This window comes from Panthera onca, chromosome B3, assembly GCF_046562875.1.
Source record: "Panthera onca isolate mPanOnc1 chromosome B3, mPanOnc1 haplotype 2, whole genome shotgun sequence".
In the NCBI taxonomy this organism is placed as follows: Eukaryota; Metazoa; Chordata; class Mammalia; order Carnivora; family Felidae; genus Panthera; species Panthera onca.
Window position 1 is genome coordinate 124,194,596 of NC_138344.1, and position 20,734 is coordinate 124,215,329.

At 37.1% G+C, this 20,734-nt stretch overlaps 1 protein-coding gene and 1 long non-coding RNA gene across 4 annotated transcripts in view; one reads left to right on the forward strand and one right to left on the reverse strand.

Moving 5' to 3' along the window:
• LOC144616627 (uncharacterized) overlaps nucleotides 1-20,594 on the forward strand; it is a 32,742-nt gene extending 12,148 nt beyond the window's left edge. Inside the window, exons 3-4 of the long non-coding RNA XR_013556002.1 lie at nucleotides 11,108-11,198; nucleotides 20,517-20,594. This is a non-coding gene — a long non-coding RNA (uncharacterized LOC144616627). The remainder of the gene's footprint in view (nucleotides 1-11,107; nucleotides 11,199-20,516) is intronic.
• CEP128 (centrosomal protein 128) overlaps nucleotides 18,494-20,734 on the reverse strand; it is a 383,456-nt gene continuing 381,215 nt past the window's right edge. For all 3 annotated transcript variants that reach the window (XM_060620442.3, XM_060620445.2, XM_060620441.2), the window contains one exon: nucleotides 18,494-20,603. In XM_060620442.3, coding sequence (XP_060476425.2) covers nucleotides 20,476-20,603 — 128 coding nt within the window. In that variant the 3' untranslated portion in view covers nucleotides 18,494-20,475. The remainder of the gene's footprint in view (nucleotides 20,604-20,734) is intronic.

Here is a 20,734-nt window from a genome sequence, read left to right on the forward strand (position 1 = left end):
CTCTAATTTGTCAAACCACTTTCTACGCCCATACCAAAACACACCTAGGATCTAGCATCATCTATTCAATTTTGGTGTGTGTGTGTGTGTTTAATTTTTAATTTTAATATTTCTTTTAATTTTATTTTTTTAATTTCAATTTTTATACCTCATTAATTCTTTTTCTCTCTTCAAAATGACAAAACGAAGGAATTCACCCCAAAGGAAAGAGCACAAAGAAATGACAGCCAAGGATTTAACCAACACAGACACAAGCAAGATGTCAGAGCCAGAATTTAGAATCACGATAATAAGAATACTAGCTGGAGTCAAAAATAGATTAGAATCTCTTTCTGCAGAGATAAAAGAAGTAAAAAATAGCCATAATGAAATTAAAAATGCTATAACTGAGCTGCAATCATGGATGGATGCAGCGGTGGCAAGGATGGACGAGGCAGAACAGAGTCAGCGATATACAGGACAAACTTATAGAGACTAACGAAGCAGAGAAAAAGAGGGAGATTAAGGCAAAAGAGCACGATTTAAGAATTAGAGAAATCAGTGACTCATTAAAAAGGAACAACATCAGAATCATAGGGGTCCCAGAGGAGGAAGACAGACAAATAGGGGTAGAGGGTTATATGAGCTAATCATAGCAGAAAACTTTCCTAACCTGGGGAAAGACACAGACATCAAAATCCAGGAAGCACAGAGGACTCCCAGTAGATTCAACAAAAACCAACCATCAACAAGGCATATCATAGTGAAATTCACACAATACTCAGGCAAGGAGAGAATCATGAAAGCAACAAGGGAAAAAAAAGTCCTTAACCTACAAGGGAAGACAGATCAGGTTTGCAGCAGACCTATCCACATAAACTTGGCAGGCCAGAAAGGAGTGGCAGGATATATTCAGTGTGCTGAATTAGAAAAATATGCAGCCAAGAATTCTTTATCCAGCGAGGCTGTCATTCAAAATAGAAGGAGAGATAAAAAGTTTCCCAGACAAACAAAGGAGTTTGTTTAAAGGAGTTTGTGACCATTAAACCAGCCCTGCAAGAAATTTTAAGGGGGACTCTCTGAAGGGAGAAAAGATGAAAAAATATATATATATGTAAATAAATAAATACCAAAAGCAACAAAAGATTAGAGAGGACCAGAGAACACCACCAGAAACTCCAACTCTACAAGCATCATAATGGCAATAAATTCATATCTTTCAATACTCACTCTAAATGTCAATGGACTCAATGCTCCAATCAAAGGACATAGGGTAACAGAATGGATAAGAAAACAAGACTCATCTATATGCTGTTTAAAAGAGACCAACTTTAGACCTAAAGACACCTACAGATTGAAAATAAGGGGATGGAGAACCATCTATCATGCTAACAGTCAACAAAAGAAAGCCAAAGTAGCCATACTTATATCAGACAATCTAGACTTTAAAATAAAGACTGTATCAAGAGATGCAGAAGGGCATTATATCTTAATTAAGGGGTCTATAGACCAAGAAGACCTAACAATTATAAACATTTATGAGCCAAATGTGTGAGAACCCAAATATATAAATCAATTAATCACAAATATAAAGAGACTCATCGATAGTAATACCATAATAGTAGGAGACTTCAACATTCCACTCACAGCAATGGACAGATCACCGAATCAAAAAATCAACAAGGAAACAATGGCTTTGAATGACACATTGGACCAGATGGACTTAACAGATATATTCAGAACATTTCATCCTAAAGCAGCAGAATACACATTCGTCTCCAGTGCACATGGAACATTCTCCAGAATAGACCATATACTGGGACACAAATCAGCCCCAAGTAAGTACAAAAAGATCGAGATCATACTGTGCATATTTTCAGACCACAATGCTATGAAACTCGAAATCAACCACAAGAAAAAATTTGGAAAGGTAACAAATACTTGGAGACTAAAGAACATCCTACTAGAGAATGAATGAGCTAACCAAGCAGTTAAAGAAGAAATCAAAAATTATATGGAAGTCAATCAAAATGATAGCACCACAACCCAAAAACCTCTGGGACACAGCAAAGGCGGTCATAAGAGGAAAGTATATAGCAATCCAGGCCTTCCTAAAGAAGGAAGAAAGATCTCAGATACCCAACCTAACCTTATGCCTCAAGGAGCTGGAAAAAGAACAGCAAATAAAACCCCAAACCAGCAGAAGACAGGAAATAATAAAGATTAGAGAAGAATTAATGCTATCAAAACCAAAAAAGCAGTAGAACAGGTCAATGAAACCAGAAGCTGGTTCTTTGAAAGAATTAACAAAATTGATAAATCATTAGCCAGTTTGATCAAGAAGAAAATGGAAAGGACCCAAATAAGTAAAAATCAAGAATGAAAGAGGAGAAATCACAACCAATACAACAGAAATAAAAACAATAATAAGATAATATTATGAGCAATTATATGCCAATAAAATAGGCAATCTGGAAGAAATGGACAAATTCCTAAACAGATATACACCACCAAAACTGAAACAGGAAGAAATAGAAAATTTGAACAGACCCATAACCAGTAAGGAATCGAATTAGTAATCAAAAATCTGCCAAAAAACAAGAGTCCAGGGCCAGATGGCTTTCCAGGGGAATTCTACCAAACATTTAAGGAAGAGTTAAAGCGTATTCTCTCTAAACTGTTCCAAAAAATAGAAATGGAAGGAAAACTTCCAAACTGTTTCTATGAAGCCAGTATTACCCGATTCCAAAACCACACAGAGACCCCACTAAAAAGGAGAACTATAGACCAATTTCCCTGATGAACATGGATGCAAAAACCCTCAACAAGATATTAGCCAACCGGCTCCAACAATACATTAAGAAATTATTCATCACGACCAAGTGGGATTTATACCTGGGATGCAGGGCTGGTTCAATATCCACAAAACAATCAGCGTGATTCATCACATCAATAAAAGAAAGGACAAGAACCATATGATCCTCTCAATAGATACAGAGAAAGCATTTGACAAAATACAGCATCCTTTCTTGATACAAGCCCTCAAGAAAGTAGGGATAGAAGGAGCATACCCCGAGATGATAAAAGCCATATACAAGCGACCCAATGCTAATATCCTCAATGGGGAAAAACTGAGAGCTTTCCCCCTAAGGTCAGGAACAAGACAGGGATGTCTAGTCTCGCCGCTGTTATTCAACATAGTATTAGAAATCTTAGCCTTTGCAATCAGACAACACAAAGAAATAAAGGCATCCAAATCAGCCAGGATAAGGTCAAACTTTCACTCTTAGCAGATGACATTATACTCTATATGGAAAACCTAAAAGATTCCACCAAAAAACTGCTAGAACTGATTCATGAATTCAGTAAAGTAGCAGGATATAAAATCAATGCACAGAAATCGGTTGCATTCCTATACATCAACAATGAAGCGACAGAAAAACAAATCAAGGAATTGATCCCATTTACAGTTGCACCAAAAACCATAAAATAGCTTGGAATAAATCTAACCAAAGAGGTGAAAAATCTATACACTGAAAACTATAGAAAGCCTATAAAGAAATTGAAGAAGGCACAAAGAAATGGAAAAAGATTCCATGCTCTTGGATAGGAAGAACAAATATTGTTAAAATGTCGATACTACCCAAAGCAATCTATATATTCAACACGATCCCTATCAAAGGAACACCAGCAGTCTTCACAGAGCTAGAACAAATAATCCTAAAATCTGTATGGAACCAGAAAAGACCCTGAATAGCCAAGGCAATCTTGAAAAAGAAAACCAAAGCAGGAGGCATCACAATCCCAGACTTCAAGCTATACTACACAGCTGTCATCATCAAGACAGTATGGTACTGGCACAAGAACAGACCCTCAGATCAATGGAACAGAATAGAGAACCCAGAAATGGACACACAAAAGCATGGCCAACTAATCCTTGACAAAGCAGGAAAGAATATCCAATGGAATAAAGACAGTCTCTTCAGCAAATGGTGCTGGGAAAACTGGACATCAACATGCAGAAGAATGAACCTGGACCACTTTCTGACACTATACACAAACAGAAACTCAAAATTGGTGAAAGACCTCAATGTAAGACAGGAAGCCATCAAAATCCTCGAGGAGAAAGCAGGCAAAAACCTCTTTGATCTTGGCCGCAGCAACTTCTTACTCAACACGTCTCCGGAGGCAAGAGAAACAAAAGCAAAAATGAACTACTGGGACCTCATCAAAATAAAAAGCTTCTGCACAGTGAAGAAAACAATCAGCAAAACTAAAAGGCAACTGATGGAATGGGAGAACATATTTGCAAATGACTTATCAGATAAAGGGTTAGTATCCAAAATCTACAAAGAACTTATCACATTCAAGACCCAAAAAACAAATAATCCAGTGAAGAAATGAGCAAAAGACATGAATAGACACTTCTCCAAAGAAGACATCCAGAGGGCCAACTGACACATGAAAAAATGCTCAACATCACTCATCATCAGAGAAATACAAATCAAAACCACAATGAGATACACCTTACACCTGTCAAAATGGCTAACATTAACAACTCAGGCAACAACAGATGTTGACGGGGATATGGAGAAAGAGGATGTCTTTTGCATTGTTGGTGGGAATGCAAGTTGGTGCAGCCACTCTGGAAAACAGTATGAAGGTTCCTCAAAAAACTAAAAATAGAACTACCTACGACCCAGCAATTGCACTACTAGGCATTTATCCAAGAGATACAGGTATGCTGTTTCGAAGGGACACATGCACCCCCATGTTTATAGCAGTATTATCAACAATAGCCAAAGTATGGAAACAGCCCAAATGTCCATCGATAGATGAATGGATAAATAAGATGTGGCACACACACATACAATGGAGTATTACTCGGCAATCAAAAAGAATGAAAAAGAATGAAATCTTGCCATTTGCAACTACATGGATAGAACTGGAGGGTATTATGCTAAGAGAAAGTAGTCAGTCAGAGAAAGACAAAAATCATATGACTTCACTCATATGAGGACTTTAAGAGACAAAATAGATGAACATAAGGGAAGGGAAACAAAAATAATATAAAAACAGGGAGAGGGACAAAACAAAAGAGACTCATAAATATGGAGAACAAACTGAGGATTGCTGGAGGAGTTGTGGGAGGGGGGATGGGCTAAATGGGTAAGGGGCATTAAGGAATCTACTTCTGAAATCATTGCTTCACTGTATACTAATTTGGATGTAAATTTTAAAAAATAAAAAATAAAGTTAAATTACAAAGTTAAAAAAAACTTAAAAAAAAACCCATATATTCCATTAGTACAGTATTTTGTAGTTTATTGCCTTTCCCACCTTGGAAAAATTATGTTACAGTTATATGGCCCATATTAACATTTTTTTGGCCTTTTATAAGTAACAGCTTTGAACCTGGACATTCAGCTATCCATTAAGTCAGTTGCTTGAGAAAAGCTTTCATTTTTTTTCTCACTCTTTAGAATGCATCAAAAGAATGATTCAGGGAAACCATAAAAGGATTAATTCAAAATGATGAAATTATAAATTGTAAATGCACCGCTACACACACACACACACACACACACACACACACACACACTGTGTTATCCACAATGTCGAAAGCATGATGCAGTCACATCACCCATATGTACTGCAGATTTCTATGTCGATGTCATTAATTAGTCCAGAATAATGACTGAGCTCGAAAGTCCCACACACCATGAAAAGTTTGAAGGTTTTTATGTAGAGAAAAGGGTATTTGAGGAGGCTGATATTACCAGGCTTCTTTTTTCCACTTTCCAGAGAATCCTACAGGTTGTAGTCCATTTTCCTGTTTGTTAATGATCAAATGCCTTGTATTCTACTAGCACTTTCTGAAACTCTTAAACTTCACTGTCTTCCTGAGAGAACTCTGCCCTGAGGGAAGAAATAGTTTTCTTCACCCAGGGCCTTTTTCCTTGTATTAATATTAATATCCCATGAGAATATTAGCTCTGGAGGAAAGAATTTGGTGGCAAAATTCCATATTTACTCATGAAATCCACCCCCAACTTGCACTCACACATTTTAATAGGACAGTCAAAGGAAAAGCTCCCATTCCTACTGCCCTTTCTTCACGCTTCCCGTCACCTCCTTCTGACACCCACTCTGGGTTTCTTTTCTGTTGGTTTTTGTTTGTTTTTTCTGCTGAACCAAAAGCCACTTTTACTAGCAGAGGCTCTTCTTTAGAGTATATTTTGTATTTATGAGGGCAGAAAAGTATTTAAGTTAAAAAAAAAAAAGACTTCCTTGGCCTTGGCCTTGGCTAGAGTGTGGAGACAGAAAATGGTGTGTGTCCAGCCCTCTAGGCTCTAACCCCACCTGGCTGCTTTTCCCCTACCTGGCCCTGCGTCGTGGGTTGCAGGAAGTATATATCAAAGCCTCATGTACCATCCAATCTCAGCCAGATTTCAGCAATGTAGTGGGGTTGACAACAGTTGTCTCTCCTTCCTCTCCTAGAAATGCTATTTAGACTTGCTGAAAGAAAAGAAACTCCTTGGTGCTACTGAATCTTTAAAATGATTTTTACAGGGCTATTTGCATATATGGCCAAGTGACAAGGAACATGAACTCAGGGAGCTACTCTCTGCATTCAAATGTAGGCTCCATACTTGATCTTGAATAAGTTACTCAATCTCTTTGTGCCTCAATTTCCTCATTTGAGATATAGTTTTGAATGAAAATGATAATATCAACCTCATAATGTGAGGATTAAAGAAATTAAAATATGCAAAGTGCTTCAGAATGGTGTTGGCACTTGGTACACAGTATGCATTAGGGTTATAATATTTAAATCTTAGGGGCGCCTGGGTGGCTCAGTTGGTTAAGCGTCCAACTTCGGTGAAGGTCATTATCTTGAGGTTCATGGGTTTGAGCCCCGTGTCAGGCTCTGTGCTGACAGCTTGGAGCCTACAGCCTGCTTTGGATTCTGTCTCTCCCTCTCTTTCTGCCCCTCCCCTGCCCATGCTCGCTCTCTCTCTCTCTCTCTCTCTCTCTCAGAATAAACATTAAAGAATTTTTTTTAAAGTATCTAAATCTCTTTCTCAGACACACATGAAAATTTGAAGACATGTCTGTAGAAATCTAGTGTGTGTGTGTGTGTGTGTGTGTGTGTGTGTATGTGTGTGTGTCTGTATATAGAGTTGACCTTTGAACAACATGGGGGTTAGGAACCCTGACCTCTCACTCAGTCAAAAATCTGCATGTAACTATTGACTTCCCTAGAACTTTACTAATAGCCTACTATTGGCTGTAACCTGATAACATGAGCAGTCAATTAATACATATATTGTATGTTATATGATTCACATACTGTATTCTTAGAATAAGGTAAGCTAGAGAGAAGAAAATGTTATTAAGGAAATCATAAGAGAAAATACATTTATAGTACTGTACTGTATTTATTTTAAAAATCCAAGTGTAAGTAGATCTGTGTTCAAAGCTGTGTTGTTCAAGGACCTACTGTGTGTATGTATGTGTGTATATAATATATATATATATAATATATACATAATATATGTAAATATACATTTATAAACTTATAGATTTATATATAAATGAAATCAGCACTCAGTTAATATTTGGTGAATTAATACCATCTAACAGAGTAAGCATATTATCTAGAATGTAATTAGCTTTATCATTGATTGTTCTATATTTTGGGTGATACATTGCTGTTAATAAATGGAGACAAGAGTCTCAGGTTCAGTGTAGACTTGTATGGATGACATGGCTCAGACCTAGATAGTAAAATAAGAAACATTTATGGAGAACCACTATGTGCCATGTTCTGAGCTTGGCATTTTTCATGTGCCATTACTTATAAGTCTCTTTACAGCTCTTTTAAATTAAATACAGTAAGTTCTATTGTGCAGATGAGATAAATGAGCTCAGAAATGCTAATTACCCAAATCACACAGCTAGTAAGTTGGTGGTAAAGGTAGGATTCTAATCCTACACCACTTTTAAGCAAAAAATAAAAATAATAACATGAGGAAAAGAAAAAGATGGGATATGCAAGGAAAGTGATTTTATTTATTGAATAAATCATTGACAAAACAGGTTTATAATTCCAGTATGGTTTGATATGTTTTAGAATCAGCTTTGAGGTAGATATTCAGACTACATACTGTCCACTTTTTAAAGTTTATAAATTTTTTGAGAGAGGGTGCACAAGCAGGGAAGGGAAAGAGAGAGAGGGAGAGAGAAAATCCCAAAGAGGCTCCACACCATCAGCACAGAGCCTGATGTGGGGCTCAAACTCATAATCCACGAAATCATGACGTGAGTGGACATCAAGAGTCGGACACTTAACTGAGTCACCCAGGTGCCCCTCAACTGTCCATTTTTAATCCTGTGAAGAAGGCCATTGTACATGTCAGTAGTAGACTCAAGCATTAGCAGAGATGGAAAGCCACTTAGAAGACCATTTGGTTCAACTTCCTTGGTTAACAGCTAAGATACTTCAGGTGGAGTGACAGGCTCAGTGTCTCACAGGCAATTAGCAGCATAAGCAGCTGGGATTCCTGTGGACCCCACATTTCTCCCCTACAGCATGAAGAATAGCCAACTGGGACACCACAGTTTTAAATCCATCCATTTAGATGCATGTGAATTCTAGTTCATTTTAAATATTCCAATTCCTACTTTAGCATCTGAACCTAAAAAGAATATTAAAGTGATTCTTAAAATTCTTTGGGAAGATACAATAAATAATAATATTCTCTAGTGGAAAACAGAGTTTATCTCTAGGAACTTCTATTTTTAAAACAACCCAAATTCTGGTATTGTTGTATGCTGTCAAAATGAGAACAAAATTTAAATATTGTCTGGGTGGGAAAACAGACTTTTAAAGAGAAAGTGTTGTTTTTCTTCATGCAGAGAGGAATTAAAGGGACCTTTAAACTTTTTGTTGTTGTTAGATTGCATTCCTTCACCAAATACTTAAGAGTATCAAATAACAATAATAGCAGGAATCCTTCTTTCCTTACATATTTTGTGGTACTAATTACAGCACTGAGTTCTTGATAGTCATGGATTAGTGGTGCCTCTTCATACGCTCAGTATATAATATGACTTTATGACAACAGTCACTGATGTTATGTCAGCTACTACTGATGACCAATTGAGGTAGGAGATGGATCTTGACTATTCCAATGTTTGTGTTGTTTCCAACCACGAAAAGCATGGTATGCACTTTTTTTTTCATCTTTTTTTTTTACCATTTATTTATTTTTTGACAGAGAGAGACAGAGCATGAGCAGGGGAGGGGCAGAGAGAGAGGGAGACACAGAATCCAAAGCAGACTCCAGGCTCCGAGCTGTCAGCACAGAGCCCGACTCGGGGCTCAAACTTACAAACCTTGAGATCATGACCTGAGCCGAAGTCGGATGCTTAACCGACTGAGCCACCCAGGTGCCCCGGTATGCACTTTCTTAGTTGTATCATCAGTAATGTGAAGTCCAAAGGCTTACAGTTTCTTTCACAGTGAACACCAGAAGTTCATCGTTAATAGCACTCTCTATTATCAGACTGCCAAGTGTGAGGCAGCATGATGGACCTATACTAAAAAAAAAAACTGGACCATCTAGCTATAGCATAGGACAAAGCCATATCATGGACCCTGGGAAGTCTTGTTAATGTGAGTTATAGAAGACAGTTATAATGTGAAAAGCACATTATCCGCTGCCTCAGAAACATTGCGTTATTACAAACATCACAAAACAGCCGAAGATACCAGACCTGGGGAATCGCAAACTTTTCTACCTAAACTTCCAAATGTGCCAAACATCATTTTGGGAGCAAGGATGGCAATGGCAGTGTGCAAAGGAGGGAAGTACTAAAAGTAAAGACAAAGAAGGATGGAAGTACACAATTCTAAGTGATTTTATAGCAGATACTTAGCCCAAGTCAGCAAATAAATTGCCAACTGACAAGAAATTGGCATACGAACTAAGCAAATTTCTCAAGCCAAATGTCCAGAAATAAAGGAATGCTTTTGGGACCGAATAGGCAACAAAACCACAAGAAGCCACAAGTTGGCTGGATATTGTAAGGCCTAGAAGGCCCAGCAAAAATTTACTTGCTCTAACGTATAGCGGGTGAAGCACAGCTTCCGGAAGATAATATTGAAGTCAACAATGATGGAGCAATTGATGTTAATAAAATACTACGTTGCAAAATCAATTTGGGATTTAAGGGACCAACATTGCAATCTCAGGGATTTTGTTCCATATAAACCATCTGGTGGAAAAGTCCTGGTGAAACACGTGGTGATGACAGGAATCTCTATAAAAATCCACAAATATGATGGCCAACACATACTCAGGCCTCAAAGCACACTTACACAAACACAAGGGAGATGGTGTATGCCATGGTAACACAGATATTTTACTGATATCCGGTATGGGAAAATCAGCACATTTCATGTGTAGGAAATTAGTCACTAATATTGGTGACATAGGGATGTTATCTGATCAGTGTGATATCCTTGCCATTCAAAGTACTGAGGCATTGTTTAAACCCTTAGGCAGAAATTCCAAGAATAACACTGTGATTGAATTTTCATGAATACAATCAGGGAAATGGTCTGTTAAGTGCTGAAAGACATTGCAAATTTGGCTATCAAGATGTTAATAAACACCTTTGCTTATTGCAGAGAAAAATGATTGAGAGTGTGGGGTGGTTAGTCAAGTTACTGAATGCATTTTAAACACTTACAATATGTCAGCTCCCTTGCTAGGTAAAACACAGTGCCTTCTTCTCTAGTGAAGCATCTTACATTTAGAAATATAATTATTTTGATAGCATCTATACATACTACCTCAAATAAACATGCTTTCTAGGTACCAATGGTTGATATGACAAATTTTTATATACCTTTCAAAGATATTGATTCTGGATTCACACTGATTTAAAGAATTGGGGAGATGTTCAATCTATGATGTTATCAAAATAACAATTAAAAACTGAATCTTGGTTCCAAATTACACACATTGTTTTGGATATTAGACCTTTGGCTGGTAATTTGAAAAATGCACTGCAAATACTAAAGTGGTGATAACTTACTTTGGTCTGACCTTCCCAGATCCTACCTGGATTCCAAACATTACCTAATGGCTCTTCACCCAAGTTAAGGGTAATGTGGGAATTAGCTGTCATGATGCTACCAGCAAAAGGTAAGTAATTACTCTGTTTGGTAAAAGACAATGTTGCTTTTGTAAAATCGATCAAACATTTGTATAAAGTTGTGTTGAGATCAGTATCAAAATAAGCATAGATTTCACTCAGGTAGTTGCTACACTGATAAGCTTCAGTTACCACATTAGGAAAGCTGGTAAGTTTCAAATGTGTTGATTGCACATGTAGAAGGACCAAACAAGATTCCTTTCACATCCACGCTCTCAACATATAACTCTGGGGTTACAGACCCTGGAAGATAATTAAGTTACTCTCCTTTATATGCCTATGTTGTTTCCGGTTCACTTGTAATCACTCTCTGAGAAGAGAAATAGACACTAAATATTTAAAGGTAATGGAAATTTAGCCAGAACATCTACTTATATGAACACTGCATGGGAAAGTTTTTCTCTAGTTGCTCTGTGGTACCAGTGTCTGTGACTGTACATCCCACTGAGAAATATAGAGTCCCAAAGGGTAAAATTAAGGGTAGAGAACATCTGACCTCAATCATGGGCGTCAGGATAAGAAATGCATAACACATGGTCAGTGATCCCAAGGTTACTGCAGACAGAGGATGGCAGCTGTTCAGTTGGACATCTGGATCTCAGTGGCTCCAGAACTGGATTGTTCTCACATGAGATCTGTCTATGAGAAGCTCAGCCCATCTTCGGTAACGGTTCTGAGAATTTGAATCTAAGCTTTATGTAGTGCCCAACAAATGGTAAATTTTCACATATTCACAAGATCCTTGTTTGTGGAAAGTAAACGTTGCCCAAAAGCAAAATATGAAAACAAGGATCATTTTGATGGTGTATGGCTGTGTCCAAACTGATACTTCACCTTTAGTGTTTACACTCAAAAGAGATCAAGGATAATGTAAGGGTCTTGGCTGTCTTCCTATATTATTCGATGTGATCTAAATACATACAATTTTTCACCTGCTTTCTTAAAAAAGTTCAATTTCATTCCCTTTTCTGAGAAGGGAAACAAATAGCAAAATGTTGATGGGAAATGAAAGTTTAGCATATGCAAGTCTGGATGAGTATGTAAGTTTAGTTGTATCAATTTCAAATGGTGTATTATGTAACTATTATAATTGGTAACTAGGAATTATGAAATATTTGTATATTTAAACATATACACCCAGCTAATCAAATTTATCAGTGAACCAAATAAAGGAATTATATTTAAATTCTTAAAAATTACAAGGTTAAGATTGGCAATACATACAGAAGACTTTTCTGACCAATGAAACAAGATGTAATAGGTTCACATTGCATGAATGAATTTAAAAAAATAGATACACATTTGAATTGATGGAAATAATTTCTTGGGTGGAAGGCCACCAATGCAGAGTAACTTATGAATGTTAAATATGTTGTAGGCACAGTCCCTGTTCAACAGTGGAAAGTTTTTCTAAACAGATCACAAAAGGTATAATAAACTGCATTTGTATATTTATGTAAGCTTCTTTTTTTTTAATTATCTATATGATTAGTTGGTAAAAAGTCTAAACCATAAAAGAATTGAAGATATTTTATTATCATTTTCATTGTTTTTTAAAAAGAAAGAGTGTATGTGCACAAGCAGGGGAGGGGCAGAGGGAGGAGAGAGAGAATCTCAAGCAGTATCCACTCCCAGAGTAGAGACTGACATGGGGCTTGATCCCATGACTGTGAGATCATGACCTGAGCAGAAATCAAGAGCTGGACACTCAACTGACTGAGCCACCCAAGTGCCCCTAATTGATATTTTAAACACAGTTTAAAGGGTTATGCTGTTTGCTTAATTTACTTGATATTGCTATTTATTGTAAGAATTGTACATTTCAGTTGCTGCAATTAGCTGGAGTGGGGGCTTTGCAAAGACTCTGATATGGGGCCTATCCACTGTAGTTGCTCAATAAATAATCACTCTTTCAGAAAAACTTTCCTTAATGTAAGACATACTGTAATATTTAAATCAATTGCTCAGAAATTGAGTTCTTGAGAAGATTTAGTTAACATACTTTACAATTGGGAGAATTCTGTGTAGATTTCAATTTAGTCCATTCCTAAGCAAATGAGAAGGGGAAGCAACTCAATTTCAAACAAATATTTCAAATTATCAGTCATATATAATAGGGGGAGAGGTACAACATGTAAGATAAAAGGCCAAGACAAATTACATATGGCCATTGTTAGTCTTCCAAGGACTGAGAGATGGAATGATACATTAAATCCCACATCTCAGTCGTAGACAGTGAGGGAAACATGGATGAGACTTAGCAGTGGTCATTACACCAAAATCTTTTTAAAGATGACAATGTCAGAGTCTGGAAATGTTACTCTGAAACACAGTGTGGATGGCTGTGAGATGCTGGTATAGACAAAACAAAACTGCATGTGAAATGGTAACATAGAACCAATGTCCCAAATCCAGTTGCTTCCAAGTAACCTGGGAGGATGGAAAGAAAGGGAGGGAGGATGGGAGGATGGGAGGATCAGAACTCAGCCCTAAAGAAGTTCACACCCTTTTCATAATCTAATACTAGTTCTACTCTTGAAACCAGTGAGAGGAATACACCTATTCCCGACCTGAGAATTTGTAGTTAACCAGCTCTCAGGTGCTGTTGCCACTGCTGGCTTGAGAACCACATTTTGAGAACCAGGGGTTGAAGGAATACTGGACAAAAGGGTACGTATCTTACAGAAAACTATGATTTGTTCTCAATGGAATCTAATCAGTAGGTTTACATGCAGTTAAAATTAAAAAAATGAGCAATGACCACCACTGTTAATTTGCAACAGTCAAACTAACCTCACAAAAGCCTTCTCCAATGGAAAAAATGGGAAAGTCTTTCCACGGTACACATTGGCTTTATTGGCTGTGGTCTTAGTCAAAGCACAGAATGAACCTTGGCCAGCAGCATGAGGTCTCTCAAGCTTGCAGCTGTTGGGAGGAGACTGCTCTGCCAGTGACTCTGGGCAGGAAGTGCCTCGTTAGAACTGATGCATCTATTTCATTCTGCTCAGAAGAAAAAAAAAAGCCAAACTCACTAGGTCTCTCCAAACATCTTTTAAACTGCCCAACCTCCCCAAAGCCACCATATTAGATGGCTTTACTGCCATGGCTGCCTGATTTCTGGTAACTGACAGCTGAGGTTCAGTATGATGGGAAGTTTTCAGAATGCTAAGCCATAAATCAAGCCTGTATCTTCACTCACGGTGGGCTTAACGACAGCATAAATAAAATGAAAATCCCAAATGACAGACAAGCACAGGGCACTCTGACTGAAAAATATCTGAAAGGAGGACACTTTCCATCCAGATCCAAACTGCCAGAAAGCAGTCCACAAAGAACATTAAAGATTAGTGCAACGTGCCTCAGAAAGGGGACTTAATAGGGCACAAGTTCACAGCACTTCTCCACTTTGCACAACGCCGCTTTCCAGGACCCTGCATCAGATAAAGGATGCAGTGCTACCGCAGTTCTTTCTCTCAAGTAAACAGTTTAAAATGTGTGTTGTTGAAGGCAACCCAGCTTCCTCTGTGTTCATATCATTTTACAGAACTCCTGCCATCCTTCATTCCCTTATCCAGCTAAGTGCTCAGCAATAATGGACAAACAAAATCTAAACTAGCATTACCACTACCCTAGGGATAACACTGAATACGAGTTATGCAGTATGATCTGATAATAGCTGGCTTCAAGTGCTGGCAAAAAAAAAAAAAAAACACAACCAAAAACCAAAAAAACCAAAACAAAACAAAACACCAAACCCTTATAAAGGGGATATATTAGAAACTTAGATTTTAAATTCTATGTGCAATGTGACACATTTTGGGAATTGCTCTTTCGGCTTTCAGGTAAAAATTAGGTGACATAAATAGGTTCTTCTGATATATGAAGTACATATAAATACTGCTCTGAAAAAAAGCTGTGCACAATCACAAAAGGATGAAGAGGAACCATCTTGTTTTACCAAAAGAAGCATTTTTACCCCTGGTTAACAGACCAGCCTACTTCATTAGGAAAAAAATGATCAGTTAATTACTAATCTCACTAACTCTTTATGGTTGCCATTATTCTGATGTCTTGAAATGCAGGCACAGGACCAGCATTACTCCAGTCCACAGGCTGGCCCAAGTAAAGGACATAAAGGTGCTTTCAAAGATTCTTGAGGAAATGACTATGGATTCCAGAGAAAGAAATCAGAGAGAGAGAGAGAGAGAGAGACAGACAGACAGCCAGACAGACAGACAGACAATTGGAGGAAATATTTCCAATTGAAATAGAGTATTTCAAGAACAAAGGGAGATGCACTGTCTCAAAGTAAAGATTTTCATCTTGTTGGCCAAGTGTTTTAAAAGCCATTTGAGCTCTTGGTGGCTTCAAATGATTAAAAAATACAACTGACTCTAAAATGGAAAATTTGTAAGAAAATAAAAACAAACAAAAGGAAACCGTAATTTGATGGAAAACCTGATACTATAAAATTTAGACTTGTCCTTTTTCTTTTTTTTTAAGTAGGCTTCACACCCAGCACAAAGCCCAGCATGGGACTTGAACTCACCACCCTGAGATCAAGACCTGAGCTGAGATCAACGGTCAGATACTTAACTGACTGAGCCACCCAGATGCCCCAGGACTTGTTAATTAAAACAAAAAAAAACCCAAAAAACAAAACATTTTAAGAAAATATTAAATCACTGTCAATTAGTGACTAATGAGCATATAATATTATCCTCCTTTCCCTCAGAATAAGATATTTTCTTACTTTTAAATTATTACATCTGAACTGTTGGTAGTTTAATATCCACTAATTTTGTTTAAAAAAATATTGCTTCAAACCAGTATTCTGATCTTTTATACTGCTGACACAAAGCTCCAATATTTAAGGATAAATTGTTAACTTTTTAAAATTTAAATAATGCCAGTCAAAATGCTTTACTAAAGAATGAAAAATGAGGTTGTCAAATCATGGGGATCTATGGAAAGATGACAGAAGATAGTCTGGGCATGAACGTCCAGCATCTGCCAGTTTGAGGAAGAGCATTCATTCTGGAATGGCAATTGAGTGACTTCAATGCCTTAAAACATAGCAAGTTATCATTAGAATTGCAGGTGATTAATGTATGGCTCTTATTTTAGTATAGAATTCTTTTCATGTTCTCATCTATATGCTCAATGGCATAAGACTCTACATTTTGACAGGTGGAGGTCATCAGACTACATATTGTTTTGACTATCCTCCTGAAAGGCAACTAACATGCTGTTATGTTCAGAAATCCAGTATCCTCCTGCAGAGAACAAGGCAACAAGTTCTCATCCACAATTGTCACATGGCTTTGTACCATGTCAGAGTCAAGCTGTGTTACAGAAGATACCCAGCCACAGAAGTTTTCCTAGGCTTTCAACTCTGAGTAGTCAGCCACTTGCCATTTAAATCCTTTTGCAATTGGTGGCCCTGGAAGACATGCAGGTGCTCCAAACCCCTGACAGTCTGCCCGTTGTAGTAGGTTGTAGTAATTAGACTTCAAAGATCAACAGTTGAGGCTGACCTGGTGGAACACGAGGAATGACCTGAGTTGGGTTTGGATTTAGGTAGGATGTGGGCCATAGGTGTGGATAAAGCAGGAGAAGCTAAACTGGGGGCAGATGAGGTTAGAACTGGAAGGTTGGTTTGGTTTCACCAGAGCAGAAAAAATTGGTTTACTTTGTTACTAATCAAAAGCAAGGGAGACTTCTCTGAAATTTGTTTGGGGGCTTGGAATCTAAAAGTTCTGTTTCTAGATGTAAGCATTTCTCCTAGCCTTAAATTAGATGTGTCGTGTTTTGTACGGAAATGAAACTAAATGGAATCTTTCATGGTTTAAATTTCTTTCCTCAAATAGGGATAAGCTGATGTTTTTATTGCTAAACATTTGAGAACTTAAAAGTTGAAAGATGTAACTATTTTTATATCATACTTTGGTGCATGAAATGCCTTTATATACAAACTTTCCCAAATTTTCTTTCCAGCTTAAGGTTCATGGTAGTTTTGATCCAAGAAAACCAGATGCCTTCGTGAGGACAGCTTCCTCATTTGAAGGCCATGAACATCACAAATTTCTTTCTTTTTTAAAAAAATAAATTAAGAGGAAATACCGGGATAGTTTGTTTGAGGAGGGGGTGTAAGAATCTTGGAAAATGAATAATTTACTCAATGATCATTCCTATTCTTGGCTATTAAATGATGTATATTTGGGTTTATAGTACAAAACCTGAGTAAAACAATTTGAGATTCCTAACCCTTTCCTAAAAAGGGTCTGGGTAAGTAAATATACCCATCTAATTATGTGTAAGAATTTGGCTCCATTTAAAACAATATTTGCTATTTTAATACACATTAAAGAAAATGTAACAATTACTATGAGTGTAAATACACCTTACATATACCACTGACCAGAGCCTCAAAAACCTTAGCTGAAAAGATGAAAATGAAAAAAAAAAAATAGGCTTGTTTTCTTAGCTAAGTAGGTAGGCACTTCTAATCTATGTATCTTTTAAATTCAAATGCCTTATGTGTACTTTTTTATTAAGTTATAGAATTTATATCTTTTATTAGTAAAGATATGTAAACTGTAACAATAAGAAGAAAAGCCGGTGATTCTGGGAAACTGGATGCATAAGATGTTATGTAACCAACCAGTTTCCAACCTTTAAATCAGACACTAGTCAAGGAAATAATAATAACCTTAGCCAATGGGAAAAACATCCAGCCAGATTTCTCCCAGCTGTGTTTCTCCCTTCTGTGGCCTTCAGTAACTTCAATGGAAGTTTAGTGTGTTTAGGGAGAAAGATGGCCAGAAGAATCAAAATTATTAAACCAAAAAGGTCAATCTTCAAATTAAGTCTTGGACCAGGCTCACTGCAAGAATAAGGTTGATCCCTTCCAATGTCCCAGTACTATAAGCAATATGGCTGACCAACCACAACTCAAATGGGGCTGATATCACAGGTTATTCTGCCAAAGGGGTGAGGGAAGGAAAAACAGTTGCTGGCTTTGAAATGTACAAATCAAGCTATTAGTGTTTCCTTAGCATTCCTTTTGATTTCCAACTTGAGCTTACAGTGACTGACTGCAAGAGATAGGAAAAAATCCTCTGAGAAGACAGGTCCTTGGATTCAATTCCATATAAACAGAGGGCCAAGGAATTTTGACAAAATTTTTGCTCACAAAAAGTTGACTTTGCCTTTGAAGTTCTTGTGTGTTCCATATTTAAAGTCAGACACCTTCATTCATCCAACAGTAGCACAAGGCCTTCAATAATATGATATAATGGCTTTATTTTTTTCAGATTAAAAAAGGTCTTTCATAAGGTCCCTCTCCATTCTGTTATAAAATCATCAGCTAATATGTTTTCAAGGATTTTCCAGGTAAATAACCTGTGTTACCTTCAACTTTCAGGTCTAACTGGCCTGGTGTAATTTTTTTAATGGCCACAGAGGTACTAAGAGTGGTTTAAATCAATTCCTACTAAAAAAGAATGGAGTGCATGGCATTCCTACTAACACATTAAGGGAAAAGCTATTTAACTCACTTTTATCCATAGGATTTAAATAAAATGTGTTAATATTGTCCCTTATTTTCTTCCCAGTTAGTCACTTAGATCCAAGGAGATAAAATATTATAGTAATGGTCAACACATCAATGAAAATATTGACATAATTTCTCAATACCCCCAGTATTACTATAGTGTAATATAGGTTCTGAGAAACACCAGGATTGTGAGCTGCTCCTTCAAAAAGGGCTACTCCCACTAAGCCCCACAGTGCTCATTAGCACATTAACGGCTTGAAGTCCTGAGGTTAGACAAAACAAAACCAAACCTGTTTAATGTTGTCTAATGCAGAATTTCTCAAGCTAGCCTGAACACATCACTCCTTTTTCATGCAATTCCTAATGCCAAATAAACTTTGGGTCATGCATAGCTGTTTGTGTCTCTTTTTTCCCTCTTAGCGCAATGACTGCCCCATAGTAGGAACTCAATAAAAGATTTTTGTCATGAATAAATGGTAAAACTCATGGTTGTACTCTCAGAGCTTATGGAGATTGTATTATGTAATCTTTTGAGACAAAGATCTCTGTTCTCTGTAGTAGCCTTTCCAATCAAGTTCATAAACAAAGAGTGTCATTTGCTCTGGACATTCAAATATAGTAAGTTAGTAAGACATGGTGGTGGAAATAGAAGCATCTTCACAAATATGAGAATAAGCAAGTACACTTTAAAGAGCACAAATGTAATTACGAAGGCATTGCTTTATTGCCCTTGTCCCTACGAAGAATTTTCCATCATGACCCAGTGGGATTTAGCTCCTGGATGTTTTACCTTTCATTAGCATCATTAGAAATCTTTCTCCACTGGTAGATTAGCATGTAAAGAGCATAAGTTCTTAAAAACACTTTGATGTCAAAGAAGGCTGAGATGCTGAAGTAGATAGTACCGAATCATGAGAGAACTCTTGTGGAGTAAATCTCATGACACAGGACTCTGGGAACTTTGAGTCTGGTGAGAGTAAAGCCAATGATGGTCCAGAATATGACAAAGTGATTGCAGTGAGACATTTGGCCACAAAAAGATAAATAAATAAGTTGTGCTATGAATTCTTTACAGTGTTCTACAATTCAGGTATCACTTGTAAATTCTTTATTGCTATTAAAAATGGATGATTGGGAATAAAATTTTAAGATACTGCATGTACTAACAGACTGCTGGGATGATGAATGTAACAATCCTGAGCGTTTATAAAGCAGACCGTCTGGTATTATATATGCATATCTCCATGACATGTTATAACACATGATAATTTATTAGGGAGCAAGCATTTTAAAAAATCGATTGTATATAAACACTCCCTGAGTCGAAAGTGCTGACAACTTCTGCCTCGAGGGGAACTCATTTCCCTCCTGTTTGGCCAGTAATTATTAAAACATCCCAATTATATATCCAAATTTTGGTTCAAAAACTGGCTGACCATGCCTGAAAAAGGAAAATGCAAAGTGAAAAATATCTGTTTCTCGGCTGGTATAAGTTGCCAATAAGTTAGTTGTATGCCATTCATGAGCTGATATTACTTGGATTAGTTTAACTTCTATAATTTCCAAAGACCAAGTATGGTGTTATTTTAGTCAGTGTTTGGCAATGCTAAAGAGCAGAAGCTGTAGATACGTCTGCTTGATAATCCAGGCCAGACTGCAACAAGGACAGATATGCGATTATTTGTGAAACACTCATGTAGAGCAACGAATTACATTTTGCTTTTTTTGCTTTCATATTCCTCCTTTTTAGACTGTGGACTTGTCCCATCCATTGGTAAACTGCTGGCATCTTCCTTGATTGAAGGTGAATCTGGAGTAACTGTTCTTTTGGTAAATGCTGGAAAGGCAAGAGAAAAGACAAAAATAAACCTAAATGAATAAAATCCTTGGGCTGACAAAATTGTAAGTAATCATTGTATCTAATCTAGTTTTTTGTAAACTTTACAAGGACTAACAGACCTTCAGTGT